The sequence below is a fragment of the Manis javanica genome, chromosome 7 (genome assembly GCF_040802235.1).
Source record: "Manis javanica isolate MJ-LG chromosome 7, MJ_LKY, whole genome shotgun sequence".
Taxonomy (NCBI): Eukaryota; Metazoa; Chordata; class Mammalia; order Pholidota; family Manidae; genus Manis; species Manis javanica.
Genome location: NC_133162.1, coordinates 34,629,188 through 34,651,524, shown reverse-complemented (window position 1 = coordinate 34,651,524; position 22,337 = coordinate 34,629,188). Strand labels below are relative to the sequence as shown.

The 22,337-nt window shown below is 38.0% G+C and overlaps 2 protein-coding genes and 1 long non-coding RNA gene across 11 annotated transcripts in view; 2 read left to right on the top strand and 1 right to left on the bottom strand.

Moving 5' to 3' along the window:
- LOC118971909 (uncharacterized) overlaps window positions 1-19,125 on the top strand; it is a 34,213-nt gene extending 15,088 nt beyond the window's left edge. The window contains exon 3 of the long non-coding RNA XR_012133126.1: window positions 1,467-19,125. This is a non-coding gene — a long non-coding RNA (uncharacterized lncRNA). The remainder of the gene's footprint in view (window positions 1-1,466) is intronic.
- CPEB3 (cytoplasmic polyadenylation element binding protein 3) overlaps window positions 1-20,004 on the bottom strand; it is a 191,363-nt gene extending 171,359 nt beyond the window's left edge. For 8 of the 9 annotated variants that reach the window (XM_073240694.1, XM_073240699.1, XM_073240698.1 and 5 more), the window contains exons 1-2: window positions 19,864-19,996; window positions 19,136-19,221 (exon numbers count right to left, since the gene is read on the bottom strand). The gene's annotated coding sequence lies outside the window, so the exon portion shown is untranslated. Of the gene's footprint in view, window positions 1-19,135; window positions 19,222-19,863 lie in introns of all 9 variants that reach the window. The other variant, XM_073240696.1, reaches the window with a different exon arrangement.
- A 240-nt stretch (window positions 20,005-20,244) lies between these two features.
- MARCHF5 (membrane associated ring-CH-type finger 5) overlaps window positions 20,245-22,337 on the top strand; it is a 58,971-nt gene continuing 56,878 nt past the window's right edge. The window contains exon 1 of the mRNA XM_017663845.3: window positions 20,245-20,459. Within this exon, the coding sequence (XP_017519334.1) occupies window positions 20,425-20,459 (35 nt within the window). The 5' untranslated portion in view covers window positions 20,245-20,424. The remainder of the gene's footprint in view (window positions 20,460-22,337) is intronic.

The window sequence follows — 22,337 nt, the reverse complement described above, 5'->3', positions numbered from 1 at the left end:
TTACCAAAACACAGAGCAAGAACAAAAACTCACAGAATGGGAGAAATATATACACTAAATATTTTTTTCAACAAAAGACTTGTACAGAGAATACAGAAAGGACCTTTATAAATTAGTAGCAGTACACGTCCACAAGAGACTTCAACAAGATATTCAAATGTCCAGAAAGCATATAAAAAGGTGCTTGGTCTCACTAATCATCAAAGAAATGAAAATAAAACCAAAATGGCTAAATTGGAAAAGGCACACATACTGCACATTAGCAAAGATGTGGGAACAACTCATACACAAACACTGTTGGTGGAAGTATTATTTGGTATAACTATACAATCACATTGCAAAACTATTTAGCAAGATCTATTAAAGCAAACATTCACAAATCTTATGACCCAGCAATTCTGCATCCAGACATATCCCCTGTAGAAATGCAAACATATGTTCCTCAAAAGAGCATTATTCGTAATAGCCCAAACCCGGAAACAACCCAAATATCCATCTAGAATAGAATGATTAAGTAAATTTGTTACAGATTCATAGAATGGAATATCATAAAACAAAGATAATGAATAGACTCCAGTTCTAGAATAGAATAGATGAATTGTTTTAATACAATGCTGAGTGAAAGAAGCCTAACACAGAAGAGTATATACTATATGATTCTAATATTTACATAAAGTTTTAATAAAACAAGTTTATGGGGTTAGAAGTCAGCATGGCGGTTACCATTACAGAGAAATAATGATTGGTAGGGGACATAAAAAGGAGCTGCAGGGGACTCTGGTGATATGCTCTGTTTCTTGAACGGGATGCTGTTACATGGCATGTTTACTTGGAAAATTCAGAAAACTGGACACAGTGTTTATGCACTTCTCTGCATTTTTGTTATACTTCATTTAAACTTTTAAACACATACATATATTTGTAATGGTTAACTATCTTCTGTAGGGTAATGAGAAAAAATGACACAATCTGACCAAATGACAGGGACAGTCATAAGTCTAGTAAGTTTTAAGAAGTCTGGTAAGCTAGAGAAATAACTGGGGGCTCTCTATGCACCAGGCCAATGCCAGGGGCACTAAATGCAAAGATGAAAAAAGCCAAGTCCTCTGACTTTAAAGACCTCACAGCTTAAGGGGTAAATTATTTTGGTCAACTATGGTAAAATAGATATCCTCAAAGTACCTACAACGTTTCTAAGATTTTAAAACCTAAAGCAATTTGCAAACAGGAAGCCCTCCTCCTCTGACTGAAGATCTGTTAAGCAATTCTAGATCAGACTAAGTTTGAAAACAGAACTGGAGAAAAGGGAGCAAAAAGGGAACCAGGTGAGCCAGATGTGGTTTGCTGGTCATCTGGAGAGTACCTGGGTTCTTTATATTTCTTGCCTCTCTGTCCATTAACCACCCACGACCAACTGACACTTTATAATTCTTACTTGACATTTGTCCTTCATAAATCATTTATAGTAAGCAGAATTCTAAGGTGGCTCTCCAAGATTCCAGGCTAGAAGGAAACAGGAACCATACCTGCAATCCTGCCAACCACAAGAACAAGCTTGAAAGCAGATTTGACCCTAACCAGAGAAACCAGTCATGTTGCATCAGATTTCTGACCTACAGAATTGTTAATAAATGAGTGTTGTTTTAAGCCATTCAACTTCTGGTAAATTTGTTGCACAGGAGTAGAGAACTAATACAACATTATTCCATTTTCTTTCAAAACACTGCTTTCCTGGCTTTTCACTTCTAAAGTTTCTTCTCAGTCTCCTGACCATTCCTCCTCAGTCAGCTTTCCCCAGGGTTCTCCTAATATTCCACTGTCCCTGGGCAATGTTATGTTCATGAACAAGGAAACTGAGTTCACCACTATCGAGATTTTCAGATAAAAAATCTTGTTGCTAGGTTCCAAGCCACTATTTAACTAACACTTCTCTGAGGATCTTACAGCACCTCTTCTCCCACAAAAGTGCTTCTGTCTTTATTCCTAGTTAACTTACCTTATTCTACTTAATAGCACCACCATCCATGTAGTCACTCAATTTAGGAATCTGAACATGACTTCATCCTTTCCCTTCTCCATCACTAAAGGACAAATCCAATTGGTCACTAAAACTTGTAATTCCACCTCCTAAATTTCTGCTTGACATCCCCTCTTCTTCATTCATAGCCACTATAGTATTTCACTTGAACTATGGCAGTAATATCCTAATGGCTCTCCATCAAGTACCTTTCCAAATACGGCCTCCTCAGTTATTCAGTTTTACTGTGTTATGCCTCTCCCTAAAACTCTATAATTACTTTTCCCTTGTCGAGGATAAAATGCAAACTTAACTCATCTACTCTTCTTTCTGGCCACACCAAACAATGACAGGCCCTTGAATGCACATACTCTTCTACTGTAATGCCTCTGCACCTACTCCTTTTGCCTAAGATACCTGTCTACCTCTGCTCACCTGCTCCTACTCACCCATTAGAGCCCATTTCAAATGTTACCTCTTTGGAACTTTCCCTGACCATATGAGCAGAATTGCTATTTCTTCCTTTATATATGTCTATAACACACACATATCTCTATTACAATATTCTTCATACTTCAGTGCAACTATCTGTTTGCACATCTCTTTCCTAGAATAGCTCCAGGATCAGGACTCTATTCATCTTTGTAACCCAGGCACTGTGCCTAAAACACAGAGATAAAAGCTTGTTGGATAAAAGTTTGTTTTTATAAAAGAAACTGTTTACAAATCAAAGAACAAGGTACAAGCTTTTGCCTCAATTTATAAAGGCTCAGAGCACGCCTTTAACATTAGATGAAGAGAAATTCTCTTGTCATTAAGGGTATTTCAAAAACACTGTTTAATAACACTACATGTAATGTTTAATGAAGATATTCCTATTAAAATTTGGTATAATTAATTCACCCTTTCTCCTGTTGCAGGACATTTAAATTGCATCTAAGTTTTTACTGTTTTCCAAACTGACTGTTTCCTTATGCCATATTTGTAAAGAAAAAATTACTTGATTGTAAGGCATAACATTAAGGCTTTTGATACATATTAACAAATTCTTTAAGAACTGTTGCAGCAATTTATACTTTGAGAAATAAACTAATATGAAAGTAATTATGAATAGCATATACAACAAAGAATAATACAGCTACTGTTCTGATAATAACTTAATGTAGAAAAAGTCTTTCCTCTTTGATATATCAAAATTAAGTCCCTTTCAGCATCCCAATATATTTAATACTTTGTCATTCTTCATCATACCATCATATGATAATAGTGAAGATAAGATTATATACTTATAGCTTGTATTTATTAGCTGGATATTCCATTTTAAATTATGGTATATAAATGTGTTCATGTGTGTATTCTATTAGAAAAAGATGAACAGCCTTCATCTATGTTCCCTATGTTTCTAGAACTTCAATTGTAATTAATTTTATTTTAAAACCTAATATCCATGAAGATGGGCAATAGGTAACAAACTTCCAGTTATAAAATAAGTAAGTCATAGAATTAATACATGCATATAATGCATAGTGACTATAGGTAACAATACTGTATTGTATATTTGAATATTGTTAAGAGAAGTTCATATAAGAAAAAAATGTGTTAACTGTGTGGTGATGGGTGTTAACTAGACTTGTGATCATTTTGCAATATACACAAATGTCGAATAATTGTTATATACCTAAAACTAATAAAATGTTATCTATCAATTATATCTCAATTTTTTAAAATAAAAACCTTCATATTCATATATATTACATGATTCTGTGTTTATCTTGGGTCTGAATAATGCTCAGTAGGCCAGACATTTTTATGTAAGAAGTTCTATGCATCAAAACTCTGTGAATTTATAGAGGAACTAAATTTGTACTATCAAAAAAAAGCACCCCACACTATTTTTTTAGACTCTCCAATGGCAAATTGAGTCCCCTCACTACAATATCCTCTCCTTTACAAACTGTTTTTTTGATACAGCCTACCTCACTATAGTCAACTGTAGCTTGTTCATTTTCCTATTCTCATTATGGTAACTCATTCTCTTTTTTAAAAACTATTCTCTAAGGCCACAAGTTCTTTCAGGAGACTTCACAGAAGCAAACCGTACCCAATTAATGTTTAAGTTGTTCTTCAAATTACCCAACAGTTCCACCATTTCACTTGTAATGCTGTTCAAAAGTTGCCCTCACTGAACTGGAATCAACAGGCATCTCTCAAGGAGCTGGAAAGAAGTATCACCAGCTTCCACAGTTTCAACTTTCCATCTCCACAGTTTTAGCTACGGCTTTGAGCATTTATTTCCCCAAGAGCCTTCCAACTGTCTGTTTCACTGTGTCAACTGCAAGTTTCATCATGTCACTCATCATTATCTACAGGACAAGGGTCACTTAGCCTAGTATTTAGGGATCTTCCCTTCTAATCCCAATCTATGTTTCCAGAGAGCATTTATCCCCACTTCTCCAGGCAAATTGGTCTATTCATGGTCCTGAACCTTGCTGATGTTATCGATCCCATATGGAATGCCCTGCTCATCCTCTTTACTTTTCCAAATCTCACCTTTCTTCAGAGTTTACTTCAAACACCAGTTCCTAACAATAGAATCTATCTATATCACACATTTATTGCTTTGATTTTCTATTTACCTTTTTCTGGTATAATCATGTTAACTCCCCAGTTAGACCTCTAACCTTCTTGGGAGAAAGCACTGCAAATGTTGATTTTGCTCTTCCTCAAAGTCTGGTACAGTACCTTACAGAGAGATTATTAATAAAAACTAACATATTTATGGAACATATATTGTGTACAATGCTAAATGCTTTCCACCTATTAGTTCATTTAATCCATGTAATAAACCTATGAAGTAAATACTGTTAGTGTCCCTAATTCCAGAGGACAAAATGGAAATTTAGTAAGGTAATATACCTGCCCAAGGTCACAACACTAGTAAGTGTCAGAACTAGGACCTTATTTCAGGTTTGTCTGACTCCAAAGCTGCCTTTTTATTAGTACCTCATACAAGCAGGTCCTCTTGTCCTACCTAATCCATATAGCCCAGGAGACACCTTGGGCTTCAAAGGTGTGAAAAAAGAGGCAAACTCCAGTTCAGCAACTTTTCTTTCTCCCATTGACAGAAAGCCTTTATATAATGACCTTTACTTGAAAACCAGAGATAAGCTCTAACCAAAGGATTCCAAATTCCACCCATGAGCAAGACCCAGTCTCACTCCAGGGGGTTCTGAAAACAGCATGATTGTCTTCAAAAGGATGAATCATCAAAAGAACTGATTTAAGTCTTCAAGGATCTAGAGAGCAAGGCTGGTCCAGTCCTTAAAGTGATGAAGAAAACCTTTATTTGCCATAATCTCTGCTTTAACAGTAGTAATTAATAGGTGCTTTACAAATTAATGAATCACAAGGATCATCATAACAAAAGGAAGGGCAATGGTCAGGGTGTCTACCCAGGCAGCCCTTGGATCCTAGTATTTGAAACTGAGCAGTGTTTGTATAATATCAATGCTTTACATTCACAGAGAGGACTAGATTTTGTCAAACACCTACATCTCCATTCTCTCTCTTGATGTTAACAGCCCTGTACAGTGCACAAAGAGCATGGACAGGGACCTCATTTTCTTCACTTTTGCAGATTGTGCAATGCACCAGAAGGCTGGCCAAGGAGGCTAGTAGAGACTGAAATCTAGTACATGCTCTGCTCACTAAGCCCATGAGCCTTAGGTACAGAGCTACATCTGCCTGGAGAAAGCAGCACCTTTTCTTAATTTCCACAAAGGGGCTGTAGGAAAAAGTGACAGCACCACACATGACTACTAGGATCCACACTTTAAAGGTATGGGTGTCAATTATACCTCAATAAAGCTAAAAAAATAAAAAATTGATGATGTGGAAACCCAGGCTCCAAGATGTTGCAAGTTACAGTTGATAAGTGATGGATCCAAGAGTAGAATTCAAGTCTTCCAACTCACTAGTTAGCATGCTTTTTTAAGTCCCCAATATTTTTCATTGGTTCAGTTTCATGTAGGCTATCTGTCTTCTCATGTGACAGACTGGTATCCTCAGAACTTTGCTTCAAACAGCTGAACCAAAATCCAGAGCTTCTTGGCATAGCTCTGACCTGAAGCTATAGCTGTTCTCTTACTGAGGAAGCTGAGAAACAAATAAATGTGCCAACTGTACCAGGGTGATACTTTAGATGGGTCATCTACCACTTTTGGAAAATCAGATTAGACCATTTGTCCTAATGTTAATGGAACATATACATATCAAAGTGGCAGGGAATCAATATTACTTATATTATGGGAGGTGGTGGGTGGGGAGGACATGGGATGTGAAATCCAATTATCTAAATTTAGGTACTAGTATTGCCACTTATTAGCTGCCTTGCCCTGGGAGATAACAATAAGTAATATTTATTGAGCACATACTATTTGTCAAGCCATGTACTTTGTTTACATGATGAAAATTCCATACAACCCTAAGAGATATGTACCTTCCTTATCCCCATTTAACAGATGAAGATATTGAAACTTTGGGAAGTTCAGGTACCAGAGGTTATGCTGTTAGGAAGTGAAGGAGCCAGGATTCAAACCCAGCAACATGACTCTAAAAACCTGTTCTCAATTTCTGTCTTCGTTTCTTCTAGAATAAAATAGAGATAATAGTAACAGCTACTCTACCTAAATAGTCAGTATTATATTAGTGCATATGAGGGCATTTTTAATAAACTGTAAAACAGTAAGAGTCAATGTATGAAATCCAAAGCTAATACTGACATGCAGATGTGTTTACACTCAAGTACAGATTTCTTTGTCTCCTTCCCACTTAATATTGGAAATCAAACCAGTTGTATTAAGCCCATGCTTCTTCTAGCAACAATGATCTTGCTATCTAGACATTTTTAAATCCTAGCTCTTTCCATATCCTGTGTTCCTTACTTATGGAAGCAGAATACAGTGGGACATATCCTTAAACTGCTACAGGATACAGAATTTATTGTTTTGTTAGTTTCAACATCTGTGGGCTGAATTTCATCATCTGGTGATGACAATGATGGTGATGATGTTTACACTACCTGATCAGTTAGTCTATGTATACATCTAGATAAGCATTTTACATGCCTTATCAGTTAATACTTGCCATACTAAGAGAAGGTATCATTCTTCTCATTTTTCAGATAAGTAAGCCAGGACTTAGAAATGCTAAATAATTTGCCAAGATGACATTAGTTGATGAATAATCTCAGGTACATTTGACTCCAAAACATAAGCTCTAAAGCTTACTTATCCCTTACCTCCTTCCACACCCAGGTACAACCCAGAGGATTCATATCAGTGTTCCATATCCTTTACAATCAAGCTTCTGCCTCCCGTTGCTTCTTTCTTTAGTGACCATATTTTTCCTAAATCAAAAGTCAAAACACGTGGTTTGACAATCCAAAATAATTAAACTCCAAAAAATAGAGGACCTGTGGTATTGGGCCTTTATGTTTTTCCCCTGTACCTGATCACCTAGAACAAGCCTTACTCAGTGTTCTCCGCCTTGCTTTTTAGCTCAAGCCTGACTCCTCGTAGTGTTAAATCTATTTCCCAAGCAGAGGCCTCCACTTAAACTTTTCACCCAAAAGCCCTCAGTCTCTTAGAGAATGAGACCTCAATTAGTCTTTCTATTCTGAAAAATTCCTCTCTCAAAAGAGAAAGATGAAAGGAAGAAACGTCTTGTATCTTTTGGTTTTTGTGTTTTTTAATAAGAATTATTTTAGACATCCCTTTGAAACACCCCACACTTTTGGCAATGGCCTCTCCCAGGGAGAGTGAGAGGAGGAAAAGAGAAGTGATCTGTTCCCTCAAGGGAGAGGTATTGTTTTGCCTCTCCTTTCCAAAGGAGTTTTTTGGAGTTTGCACTGTAGGTTCTCCCAGAAAGGACAAAAAAGAAAACACAAGCCCTAAACTTCATATGTAGAAATAATCTGCTAATCACTCTTCAGCACATTTACTGAGTACCTACTAAGCAGTAGGCTCACAACATTCACTACTCCTCTCCTCCATCTAAATAAATGAGTTACTACTCAAAAGTAGTAAACAAGAAAAGATCTTTCTATATGGGGGTAAGGAAGCTGGTTGTTGAAAAATATATAAATAAAAAAATACCAAGTAAGTGCTATAAAGAACATAAGGGGGATATGTAACTGAGAGAATCTGGTATGGTATTTAGATTAGATGGTCACTAAAGGCCGTGATGAAATGACACCTCAATTAAAAGGACACATCCATGTGAAGACCAATGATGAAGGATGCAAAGGGAACGGTTAAGATGAAGATCCTAAAACAGGAGGAATAAGCCTTTAAAGCAGAGCTTGTCAAACTTTTTCTGTTAGAAGAGGTATATAGTGAATATTTGAGGCTTTGCAAGTCACATAAGGTTTCTTGTTGCATATGTTTGTTTTGTTCTTGATGTAGTTGTTTTATAATCTTTTTAAAATGTAAAAAGCTTTCTCAGTTCCTTGGCAATATAAAAAAAGGCCTCTGGCAAAATTTGGCCCCTGCCTTACTTTTCTAACCCCTGCTTTAGAGGAACATCTAATCTACTGTAGCTAGAGAGCAAGTAAACAAGGAAGAAAGTGGTACAAGATAGGGTCTGAGAGGCGGGCAGGAGCCAGGTCATGTAGGGCTATTTAGACTTAAGTTAAAAACTTGGAATTTTTTTGTAAGTCTGATGGGAATCCCCTGGAGAGTTTAAGCAGGGTAGTGACATGATCTGATTTATACTTTAAGAAGACCACCGTGAGAACAAATTGGTGGTTGCCAGGGGAAGGGACGGTGGGAGGATGGACAAAATAGACGAAGGGCATAAAGAAGAAAAAACTTCTACTACAAAATAAATAAGTCATGGGGATGAAAATTACAGCATAGGGAATATAGTAAAAAAATATTTTAATATCTTTGTATGGTACCAGAAGGTAACTACACTTATCATGGTAAGCATTTCATAATGTATATAACTGTTGAGTCAATATGTTATACACCTGAAACTAGTATTATATTTTTATTATCAACAAGACTTCAATAAAAAAATTAAAAGACCACTGTGGTTTTGTGTGTAGAACAGACTAGGGTTGAGGTAAGAGTGGAAATAGAGAGAGTTGATGAGGAGGCCAGCTATTGTATCACCCAGGTAGGAAAAGATGAAGGTAGTGGTGGTAAAAATGGAAAGAAGTGAACAGAAAGTGAACTGAACACCTGCAGTGAAAGCTATGTTTATCATAGATGAACAAAATGATGGAAGGTTTCTTGAAATTTTAAATTTCTTCAGAAATTATTTAAAATCAAGAGTAGTAGTAAAGAGTTAGGTTGAGCTATAAATAGTATTAAGTATGATTCATAGAAAGATCTTGGTTACTCAAATTTTTAGCAATAGTTTGACACTGGATTTATAAATATTTAACTTTAGGGAAGATCTTCTTTTCCTCTTCCTAGTGAAATGACTGTTTCCCTTCTGCTTCTTGATACTCATTATTTTCTCCCTTTTATCTAAATGTATTATAAAGTACACTTAGGATGTTCCTCTCATTTCAGAGCAATGTAGTCAAGCAAAAGATAACTTTTTGCTCTTTTAATATCTGAGAAACTTCAAACTTCCCGTGGCAACACTCCCTCTCCTAGTTTATTCCATGAGGAAGTTGCAAATGTAGGTGGTTCTCACACTATCCAAACTCATTTTCTTGTCCTTCTTTGATAAAAATATTGCTGAGTCTTCAAAAATTCATCCAGCTGTACGTTTAACTTGGGAATTTTTTTTGTAATTTGCTAAGACTTTAATATGTTTGGGAAAAGCAAACCCAGACATATACACACAGAGGTTCCAATGATGGCAACCTTTAGACAGTAGAAGACTGATAGTGTCATAGATTAGGCTCCTTGGAGATAGATTCTGAGACCAAGTTTGACATGCAAATGACTTAGTGGGAGAGGACACAATTGGCAGATACACCTGCAAGGATGAGGCAGGAAGACTCAGGGTGAGATAGTGACCCCCAAAGTGGTTGTGGCTGAATACTCCACTGATCCTGTGATGAGCTCCGCAGCTGGGATGGTCCCTCATATTAGTCCTCAAATGAGGCAAGGAAGCTGGGTCTTTGTATCTTAAATCAGCCAGTCACTGGCTGTGGACTCCTGAGGCCATAATCTAAATTGAGGCAGTTCCCTGCATTCTAAGGCAATGCCCAGCAAAGAAAAGAAAGTTTCCAGCCATTAGGAGCTAAAATTCCCAAAAGATGAGGGATGAGTAAATTAGCCATGAAGAGAGGATTTGGGTTGGAGCAACATAGTATCCACCACGATGGATAATCAGGTATTCTCATATAGTCATTTTTATTGTTTTATGTTTAACATTGCACATAGTATTCTACCAAGGGTACACAGTGTTTTTTGTTAAAATACTCTAGGAATTTTTAGTATACCAAATATACTAATTAACATGCCAATTCGCATTTTTGTTAAAATACTATGTCTTACCATGTAATATAGTATTTTATCATGGGCATATAGCATTTTTATTAAAAATCAACACAGACTTCATGGTCAAATATTTAGGAACATATTTTTAAAAAATACTGCTGAAAAAATGACTCAATTGCCATTTCAACTGTATACCTATATGCAGTTGATAAATAAACCTCAGTGATTTTTGACTCTTCCTTTATCAAGTACTATGGCTCCTTCTGTGATAAGACTTCTCTATCTACGCTTTTCTGTTACTACAGTCAATTCTGGTCCCCACCTTTATCTCTTCAAACTTAAAATGTCTCCTGTGTCCACTTTCATCCAAGTTATTATGGTGGCTAAGGGGATGCTCAATTGCATGACTTGCATTAATTCCTCAGTCACTGCATACTTGTCCAGGGCATAAGGAAAATAACATTGAGCAAGAAGATGTAATCCCTCCCCCAATCTCTTATAAACATCAATTTCTAGTGAGTGAGAAGAATCAATCAATTCCATGGTAAATAATTTCATGGCAGTTGTGATAAAAATGTTATGAAAAAGTACCACATGTTATGAAACCATATAATGTGTGGGACCTGGATCAAGGGGTCAGAGAGGGGTTTTCTAGAGTAAGTAATTAGAGCTCAAGAAATTATGCTGAGTAAAGATTTAATGGGTGATCTTCCTCAGACTGACCAAGTTGGGATTTCATCTGTAGGATCTCAAATTAGATATAATAACCCCATAAAGGCCTAAAAATCCCTAAGTAGAGGAAAACTACTTATGCTGAATATTTATTCTGCCAAAAGAGTGTTTCTTGGTTCATTAATTTATTGTGTACACTTTCTCTATCATTAATTCATCTTACCCAAGACTTAAATCTCAGAAGCTATAGAGGGAAACAGTTGACTATAACAATGAAATTTCATTTTGTACCTATCAGAGCATCAAAAAATTAATGTCCATTAATTGCCTATCCCTGGCAGGCACTGGGGGTAAGTAAGGGGAGGCCTCTGTTTTCCTCACCTCTCAAATGGGGCTATGGGGATTTGGTAAAATGTTTCTAGCCTCAAGCAGGCATTCAGTAAAAGGCTGATACTTTTTCTCTTTACATATCCATATACTCCTACTTTAAGACACAATTCAAACCATTCTACCACTAAGAAGCCTGCCTACACTACTTCAATATGCAGCAACTTTCTTCCCCTTTTCTGAGCTCCTATCTGTAAAATTCTTCAAAAATTAATCATGGATAGTCTGTGATTATTCTTGTAATAAACCATTTTCTTTTTTATTTATTTAATGATTTTCACAAGCATACACTGTTTTCAGATGAAGTCAGATATATTTGGACTCAAATGTCAGCTATGCCACTAATTTGCTATGACTTCATCTTTCCAATTTTCAACGTTCTCACCTATGAAATGGGAGACATAGACAACTATCTGATAGGGTTGTTGTTAGATTTGAAATAATGTGTACAAAGGCCCAGAACTTGCCACGTACTCAGTTCAATCAGTAAATATCAACAAGCACCCACTGAGGGCAGGTGTCAGATCTTTCACAAATGACAGTCTCCTCCCAGAAAGTGCCTCACACCTGGCTGCTGCTTGATATTTTATTTATTTATACTCCACCTAAGGATGGAGTATAAATAGGATCTAAGGCAGCTAGATGTTATAGGCCACACTTTACAATCAGATGTTCTTTCTGCTTTTTCCATAATAAGCAAAACACCACAATATTGTGACTTTTTAAAAAGCTTTTAATCATCCTTCACTTTTGCCAAGGATTTTTTTTCTAAATTTAATTTTCAAAAAATTATAACTATATACATGCTTGTGGTGAAAAATGAAAACATCATACGGGAATAAAATGAAAAGTAGGCTCTTCTCCCCATATTCAATCTCACCATCCAGAGGTAATATTTTTCTAAATAATTTCCTGTGTATCCTTGTAGAAATATCTTTAGATACACATTAAGTTTATTTTTTTTTAAGTACACAGAATAATACTATCTACTCCCTGCTTTTCTCACTTAGCATGTAGGCAATATTTGTTGGTTTTGTATTTGCCAACTATTTTACCTTCTTTATTACTTAAAGATTTGCCCTGATTTAGCATCATAAGAATATAAGCTCCACAAAAGTATTTTTGTTTCTTTTGCTCTACTCTATACCCAGTACCTAAAGAGTACCTGGAACATAAGTATATGATAAATGAGTATCTGCTAATGAATGTACTTCCATTTGATGAATTGCCTTCATTCACTCAAGGTATATTGCCCTCTCTTAGCAAAGTGGAAAGGAAATTTGATGAGATGTTCCCTCCTTAAATTTTGAACTGTGAGCAGAATAAAAACAGCTGGAGCTTATTCATTCCAGTGCCGAACTCCTATAAGAGCATGGAATGTTCCTGCTACCAAAACTCTCTGGGGCAGCTGCTACTTTACTGTTCCCAGGCTGGTTCTCCTGCCTTACCTTCAATCCTGTGAGCTCACCCATATCCCATACCTTCCAATGAATTTTCTTTTGATTAAGTAAGCTCAGAGTTTCTCAACCTCAGGACTATTGACATTTTGGGCTACATGATTCTTTGTTGTAAGGGGCTACTCTGTGTATTGTAGTACGTTTCAGCAGCATCCCTGATCTCTACCCACCAGATGCCGTAATATCATGTAGTGTAACAACAATGTCTCCAGACATTAACACATGTCCCCTAAAGGGATTGATATACCTAGAGCTGGTTTCTGTGGAACAAAAAAATTCTAACTGATGGCTACTATATCTTTGTCAACTTTTCATTATGGCCTATACAGAAATATTGCATTTGTTTTAATAGCTCAGCTATAAATATTATGTTATATGGATATGCTGTAAGTTATTGAAACAGTCTAATAATGGATTTTAAGGTTTTATCTGGTGTTATTTTAAGTAACATCTTTATGGAGAAACAATTCAAACACCATACAATTCACCCATTCAAAGTGTAAATTCAGTGACTTTTAGTATATTCAGAGTTGTACAATCATTACTACAATCAATTTTAGAATACTTTCACTAACTCAAAAAGAAACCTCTGAGTTGTCAGTCCCCAAAACTCTATCTCCCTCAGTCCTAAGAAACCACTAATCTTCTTTATGTCTCTGCAGGCTTCCCTATTCTGAACATTTCATATAGGATATGTGCTCTTTGGGATTTACTTCACTTAGCACAGTTTTTGGTGTTCATCTGTGTTGTCGCATGTATCAGTATTTCATTCCTTTTTATTGTTGAATAATATTCTATTGCATGGACTTACCACATTTCATCTACCCATTCACCAGTTGATGGACATTTGGTTGCTCTACTTTTTGTCTACTATGAATAATGCTATTATGAACATTCATGTACAAGCTTTTATGTAGACACATGTTTTCATGTCTCTTTGGTATATACCTAGTGGTAGAATTGCAGGGAAATATGGAAACTTTGTGTTTAACCTTTTAAGGAACTTCCAGGCTGTTTTCCAAAGCAGTTGCACCATTTACCTTCCCAACAGCAGTGTACTAGAGCTCCAGTTCATTCACATTCTCACCAATATTTGTCTTTTTTTTTAAATCTGCATTTCCCTGATGTTTAATGTTGATGAGCATCTCTTCATGTGCTTACTGGCTATCTGCATATCTTTGGAGAAATGTTTATTCAGATCCTTGTTCATTTTTTTAGTTGGGTCATCTGCTTTTCTATTATTGAGTTGTAATAAATCTTTATATATTTTAGATACAAGCCCCTTTTCAGATATATGATTTCCAAAATTTTTCTGCCATTCTGAGGATATCTTTTTATTTTCTTAAGAGTATCCTTTGCAGCACAGAAGTTTAAAATTTTGATTGTTAGTCTTTTGGGTAAAAACAGCATGTCATGAGCAGCTAGTTCAGCTTGCATCTGAATCATGTAAATTTTTCTTTGAAACAAGTCTCAAACTTTAGCTGCAGCTGAAGTGTGAACATTTCTCATCTCATCATGCAGAATATTAAAAATATGTGTATCCAAGGGTCAAGATTTAATAAAATGGGTATTTTTTACTGCTTAATCAAGGACATTCTTCAGGGAAATTTTGTTGTTGTTTTTCCTGCATGTGTGTAGTGATGAAAAATATATAACCATTAGTATAATTTGGTGGCAATGCCTTTACTGGTACTAAGGTACAAGCAGTTTCATCTACTGTTGCTTGTGCCATCAGTATAAATGCTAATGCAGTGAAAAATGCAAATAATGTTTTACTAGTATTAAGAAAATAGTCTTGCCCTCACATAGCCCTGGAAAAGTTTTCAGGGAGCCCTAGAGGTCTGCCAGGCCACACTTTGAAGACTGCTGTTCTATGACATCCATATTTGTTTGAAAAGGAAAATAATTCCTTATATATACACTTTCTCATAAAACCGATACTCCAGGAACAATATAAAAGATGGGATATGTGACAAGTTATCCTATGATTTCTGCCTACCTTTAATACAACATTGTATATCCCAGGGACACATTAACTCAGAGAGAAAAATAAGCAAAGATAATGAAAAATAATGGGTCTTCCACCATATTTATTAGAAGGAGAAAGCAAATTAGTAGGTGATGATTTTTGTAAAATTATTTACCCTTTGTAAATATCTACTCCATTATAGTGATTATAAACTGTCAGGATTCTAGTCTCAGAGTAGCAAATGAAAATAGATAGGTTTTTTTAGATTGTCCTCTATAAGATCAGTGAAGCCTCAGGCCATAATTAAGAAAAAGTGAATTCAAAGTAACCCTGAAAATGTTAAACCAGTAAAATGTATTCTGGGGACCAAAGTCTACCCATAAAAGTCCTTTAGAGAGGCCCAAGGACATTATCTACTGGAGAATTACTTAGCCTGTGCAATGATCTTCAAGAACTTAAAGCCATGTTAAAGCACAATAACAGTACAGATCATGGCACAGTTACTGAGATCTAGCCCAGTCCTAACTATTCTTCATTTCCAATTCACTCTGCATACCACTGCAAGATTAATCCCCTTAAATCACTTTACTCAAAACTTTTAGTAATAATTAAGAGCTGACATCAATGGAGCTCTTAAACACACGCCTAGCATTTTATCAAAAAATTTAAATGAATTTTATTTTCTTATGTAATCCTCCCAGTAATACAATGAGGTAGGTTCAAGAACTCTCCCCTTGGAGATGAGGAAACTTTGGCTTATGCAATAACCTACCCAAAGCTGCTAAGCAACACTAAAACTCAAACCAAAGGGTGAGTTGAAGCTTTCAACACTGCAGTATCTCTACAGGGGTACCGTTGGCCTAACAATCACTGAGGAAACTTGATTTTTTAAAAAAATGGCTAACTGGGAACAACTACAAGTCACCTGGACCAGAAATTCCAGGGCAATTCTCTGACTCACAAGCAGTAACCACTACAAGTTACCTTCCATTTCCTACAGAATGAAGTTGATTTCTTAAGCACCAACTCCCCCTTCCCAGCAGGATTCTAGGATAAGGGGAAAGTTTCTTAAATTGGCCTACAAATCTCTTCATAGCCTGTCACTTGATTGACCTTTTTGGTCTCACCTTGCCCAAAGTCCCCTCTTTCAGTTTCCTATTCATCACAGCACTTTTCCTTTAAGAACACATCTGCACATGCTGTTCTTTGGCCTGCGATGCTCTTCCTTCATCTAGTTAACTTCTGCTCTTCTTCAGGCTTCAGTATAGTGGACACTTCCTAAGAGAAAGTTTCCTAAACTCCCTGTCTAATTCAAATCCCTACTAATAACCTCTCATAACACTATGTACCACATTTGCAATTTAAAAAAATGTTGTTTATATGATTCTCTTTCCCACTATAAACTGTGGACTCCACAAAGGTAGGGACTATGCTTGTTTTTGCTCATTATTGTATCCCCCAGTACCTAGCTTAGTGTCTGTCACATAAATAGTGACTGTTCAATAAACATTTGTTGAATTAATCAATTCAAGGCCTTTTAACTATTCCCTCCTTAACCAGCCAACCATATTTTACACTCTTACTCAACAGAGACCTACAGTTCCAGTGTAGGTCTCTCTACATCTTTTCATCCTTATTCAAACCCAAGATCCTCTCCACCCTTCACCTACTTAATTCCTCCTATTGCTACAAAGTAGAGACTAAATTTCCCTTGTTACACAAAGCTCTCTTTAACATACCAGTCCATAACAGTCTCCTCTAAACTTCTCTATCACTTTGTATTTATATGCCATTCATTCGGCACTTCATCAAATGCTACCATGTATCATTATGTAGTATTTCATATGTAATTTTCTTGTCTTATTTTTAAAAATACAAGCATTGTTAGGTACTTTGTATATTCTTAAAAGGTAGCTACAGTTTTTGCTACTGAAGTACCAAGGTATAACATAAGTCCTCTGAAATATCCACTGAATGAATTAATGAAGAACTTCCTGTGGTCTGCAATGTTGACTCAGCCTGCAGTTTATCACCAAATTTGGCAACTGACAATTCTCCTTGGAGGCCACCTGGATATTTTATACTATTTCTCTATGGATTAACTCCAGGGCCCTTTTGGCAGACAGTTCAAAACAAGTGTGATGGAAGTACATTAAAGTAATGTACTATTTTAATTTTCCTGACATATTTAGAGCAGTTCCATACTCGGGTATTTCTAAATCCATTACAAAATTATTAATATACTCCATAACTTTTAGGATAACTCTACTTTGTCAACCCTTGTTTTATCCTCTAAAGTTGGGAGAGGTTTTAAATATTTTCAGTAGATTAACTTCTACTTCAAAATATATTACTGAGGAAAATATTGTTTGGGCTTTAGTCATGTTTTTACTCTCTTGGCTGAATATCATTTACCATAAACCTTTAATCCTATGTAAAATGCAGGAGTGCATTTCAAATTCTTTTTTCCCTTTAGTCAGACTAAGATCTAAGTAACTGAGACTTTTTCTTTCAAAATCAGAGAGCAAATTATGATTTCAATTATTCTGAGTCTTATTTGAAACTGCAAGAGCTAGAGAAAACAATATGGACAGACAAAGTTGAGATTCAGGCTATGTGTGTCACCATTTCAAATGCAAGTACTTAATTTATTTCATGCTTTATCAATTATGATTTATGCCCATACTAACTAAAAAATATAAAAAATTAAAGTTTAATAATAATGAGTTACAGTTATCTGTTTCTCTGTAGACGTCCTTATGAACATTTTACATGGAACTAATAACTTTTTTAACAGCTTTATCAACATGTAATTTACATACCATAAAATTTACTCATTAAGTGTACAATTCAATTTTCTTTAGTATATTTACAGAGCTGTGCCACCATCACCAGGATCTAATTTTGCTTTATCTTATATTTTAACTGAGATACAATTCACAAAGCTGTGTAACCATCACCCCTTTAATTGTAGAACATTTTCACCACTGCAGAAAGAAACCTCCTATCCATTAGCAGTCTCTTTCAATTTCTCTTCAATCCCCCCAGTGCTAAGCAACCACTAATCTACTTTCTGTCTCTGAGTTTATTCTTAACATTTAATATAAATGAAATCAACAATATGTGGTATTTGTGACTGGCTCCTTTCGTTTAGCATGTTTTCAAGATTCATCCATGTTGTTACGTACATCAGAACTTCATATCTTGTTATCATCTAATATTCTACTGCTATGGATATATCACATTTGGTTTAGCCATTCATCAGTTGATGGATATTTCGTTGTTTTCACTTTTTGGCTAATAGGAAGACTGCTGCTGTGAACATTTAACTACAAGTCTTTGTGTAGATATATATATTTTTTTCCTTTTGGGTAAATAACAAGGAGTGGAATTACTAGGTCAGGTGCTAATCACTCTTAAGATGAATAACAATTTTTTTTTCTATTTCAAAGGGTTTTTGACACAGCCAGGAAACAGATTTTCATGAAAATATTAACATAAAAGTTTTTTCATATATAATAGTAAGGTTTGTCTGCACACAGCTTTGCTATCAACAGAACTGGATCACATTACTTTTCACTTTGGGTTCAAATAGAAATTCTAAGATAAGATGAGAACTCCTTTTAGTGTAAATCATAAAACGAAATGGAGTTGCACTCGTCTATTTAATCAATATACTACGATCAGATTCTATTTTTTCAGCAAGATGTATATATCCATCTCCTGGTGGCTGACAGTTGCTTAAGAGATACATACACAATAAGGGCAGGCGTACCCAGTAGGAGCAGCGATAGACAGGAATTTAAAATATCAAATACCTTGATTAAATACTTATTCCCCTTCCTTAGTGAGGACCAGTTTCTCATTTCCTGAGAATAGGTGGAGCATTAATTACAGTTAGTCGTGTAAATTCCCAAAGCCTTTCACAAAAACATCTTTCATAAATTGGAGGCCAAATAAACTTCTGGTCACATGTTATTTTTGTTTTGCTTTCTGGCAATGTACACTCTAGTCCAAATACATTCAGGAAGCAAACTTTAAACAGAATTGAGAGCTGATTGTAAAACTCTACATTAAAACTGAGGGTAAAAACACATTTTAATTTAAAGAAAATCAAATATCTTGCAGCAGAAATTAGGCATAATCAAGGGAAAACTACCAGACGTCCTACCAATCACAGCACTGGAGAACGCCACAGGTCGTCCAAACGACGCATTCGTTTTAGCCAGCAGCACTTTCCTCCCGCCAAAGCTGTCCCTAGAGCGTCAGAGAATAACCCAACGAGTGATTTGATGATTTATCCCTTTTGATTCCCCCCTCCACACATCCACCTGCTTGGAGGTGTCAAGGCGACTAGAAATGGTTAACAGTGACCAGCAGCAGCAGAGAGAAACAAACACCCCTGACAACCCACAGCTGAGTAAGCAAGAGCTGTTTATTCACGAACATGTTCCGTTTGGAGACTGTCGGCGAGCCCTTGAAAGCCCAGGCACATTTTAGAAGGTTCACAGAGAGGGAGAGCATAACCTATTCTCCCCGCCGCCAAAACACACACTGAGAGGCTGGGGTGGGAGCCGTCTGGTCAAGGCAGCCGCTGCCCACCGCCCCCTAAGTTATAACCTCCCGCACTAGGGCATCCGACCCCTTAAGTGAATTGTGTAACTCCCCAAAATGGGCTCGGATGAGGTAGAGGCTGGCCCCAACGCCGGGAGCTTCAGAACCGCTTCAGCCACCCGAACCCCGCCACGGCCCGCCCCGACGCCGCGGAGCTGGGGACCATGACGAGAAATGGCCCTTCAGTCCCCTGCCCTCACCTGGCCCGGTCCCACCTGAGAACAAGAGCTGAGCAAAAAAAAAAAAAAAAAAAAGAAGAAAAGAAAACAGGCAGGGAGGGCTAACCTTGTTGCTACTGACAGTGGAGCGGCACATCCTGCTGCTTCCTGGAAAACGGCCCAAAGGACATTTTTCCCCCTGGAGGAAGGAAACGGGAGGGCGCCGGCCGGGCGGCGGCAGGCGCGGCGGCGGTGGTCTAGCTGTGCAGCAGGCAGCGGGGAAGGTCCTAGGACTACATCTCCCAGGCTGCTCTGGGCCGCCTTGCGTTATGACCCGGCACGCACGGAGGCGGTGACTCTTACCTCACAGAGGTGGTCCTCCGCCGGTAGCGGCACGGCGCCCACGGTCCGTGGACCGGAACCTCGGGCCGACGGGCAGGAACCTGGACCGCGATCGCCGCCTCCCCGACCCAGGCTCCTCCTCTTCGCTCCCCACCGCCTCCTCCGGACGCCCACAGGCCGCACGCCGCCGCCGCAGGGCTCACGGAGCCGCCCCGGGAGGTTGGGTGGCGGGTTCGCGGCTGCCGCTGGACTGAGGCCTACTCCGCCGGTTCTCAGTGCTATTGTCCCTGGGCCCGGCCCTGACCGGGTCCACCGGGGAGAGCCTAGTGCGCCGGCTCCGCGGAAGATGCCGGATCAAGCTCTACAGCAGATGCTGGACAGGTACGGGCTGCTCGTGGGGAGAACGCGAGCCGCGGATCCCCGCTCTGGCCCTGCCCGCGCCCGGCCTCGAGGCTCTTCGTAAGCGGAGCCCGGCGTGCCTAGAGCTGTTCCACGGCCTGGGGGCTGCAAGGGGGGCAGAAAGTTTGGAATACGTACTTGGGGGAGGACAGGGCGGGCAATCTGGGTGCGTAGACTTAAAGCGAAACTTAGTTCCAAGAAGTGGTTTCTAGTTTTGTTAGAACGCTGTTTTCAAGCGAGGGCCTGGTAAGAATTAGTTTTTGTTTTTCTTACCACCCCACTCACAACTGTGTTGTAACGTGTTTTGTCAGCGATGTCATTGGCAAGAAGAACCAGACTCAGGAATGATACCCTTTACAATCTGAAGACTTTCCAGAAACGAAGGATAAGCGTTCTTTAGGGAAGCTTGATAGGCTGACTTCATTTCTCCTCCCCGCCCCCACCCCCCACCCCCGCGCCCCATCCCATTCCCACCCCAAACTGTAATGTCAGGAGTATCCACAAGGGAGCTTTAACGGTCACACCGGAGTAGAGGTTATGGAAAACAGCCACATGAGTCCCGCACTGAACACAGCGTCCCTTACGATTCGTTGAGTTCACTGACAAAGTTTCATCTTAATACTGGGGCCAGTTGCCTGTTCCTGGGGGGCTCCAGTCGGTAAAACTTTTTGTAAAATCGGTTGCATCGCCCTCTGCTGTCCAAATTCTAGTCCATGGGTTCTACCATGAGCTTTTGGAGGCTGTTTCCCCCTAGCCAGGTCTTAATTTCTGGCTGATAACCAGTGATACGGGCTGATGCATAATGTTTGTGGTTGCTTACAACTCAACTTGCCACCCTGTTCAGTAGGCAGTCCAGCTCTTTGTACTGAGTAAAGGTCCAACTGTAAGGCGTTAAATGAAAGGCCTCCCTTAATTGAGATTTTACCCAGTTACATGCTTTTTTGGATCTGTCACAGCTAGAACACCAAATCACCCGAGTACATCCCCTCCCAGAGTGACAGACATTTCCTTTGGAGCTTAGCATTTTGAGACATCTGAGTGATAGAAATCATATTATTGATGTCTTATGTTCGGGTGACTCGATGATTAATCCAACCTTTGTTTGAAGTCAGCATTCAGGTCAGGTTGTATTGGCTACCTCTTTTAATGTAAGTAGTTTACAAGCTCCGGGAAGGCAAAACTTAACTCATCATTATGTATCTTGACTCCTAGAACAAAAATAGAGCCTGGTACTGAGCAGGGGATCAGTAAATATTTTATGACAAATGCATGAACTTTTTGTCATTTTCCCCAGTTGCCTATGGGTCCGATAATTTATAAGGTTTTTCTTTCATTATAATTTAGCATACTGGCCATTGTATAGGACTGCTAAAATACACCTGGAGGAGACCACCTCCTGCCACTGCCATTTCCAATTAAATGAGACCGTATTATGGTGTGAGGTATTTTGTAACTGAATTTTTTTCCCTCTGAAGGCCTTCTACTGTCGCTTGTATGTAGGTGACCTTTAGAAAGTTTTTGTGTCCAAAAGCTGACCTGGCTTTCACATAAACTCTTTGGAGATTTCCATAAAAGTAAAAAGCCAAGGAGTGCTCATGAGGCATTTAAAACTTCTCAACTGAAACTTGGAACTTCTGGCTGCATTTACTGAAGCAGGTGACTATAATACTGGCCTACTCTCATCTTCTGTACCTCTTTGACATAACTCAAGGTAGATTCTTGAGATGACATTCAAAGACCTTTATTGTCTAAATCAGGAGTTTTCAACCTTGGCTCCGTGTTAGAATCATCTGGGGAGCATTTTTAACTAAGGATGGGTGCCTTGCTTTACCCAAGATCAATTAGTTCACAAATTTCTGA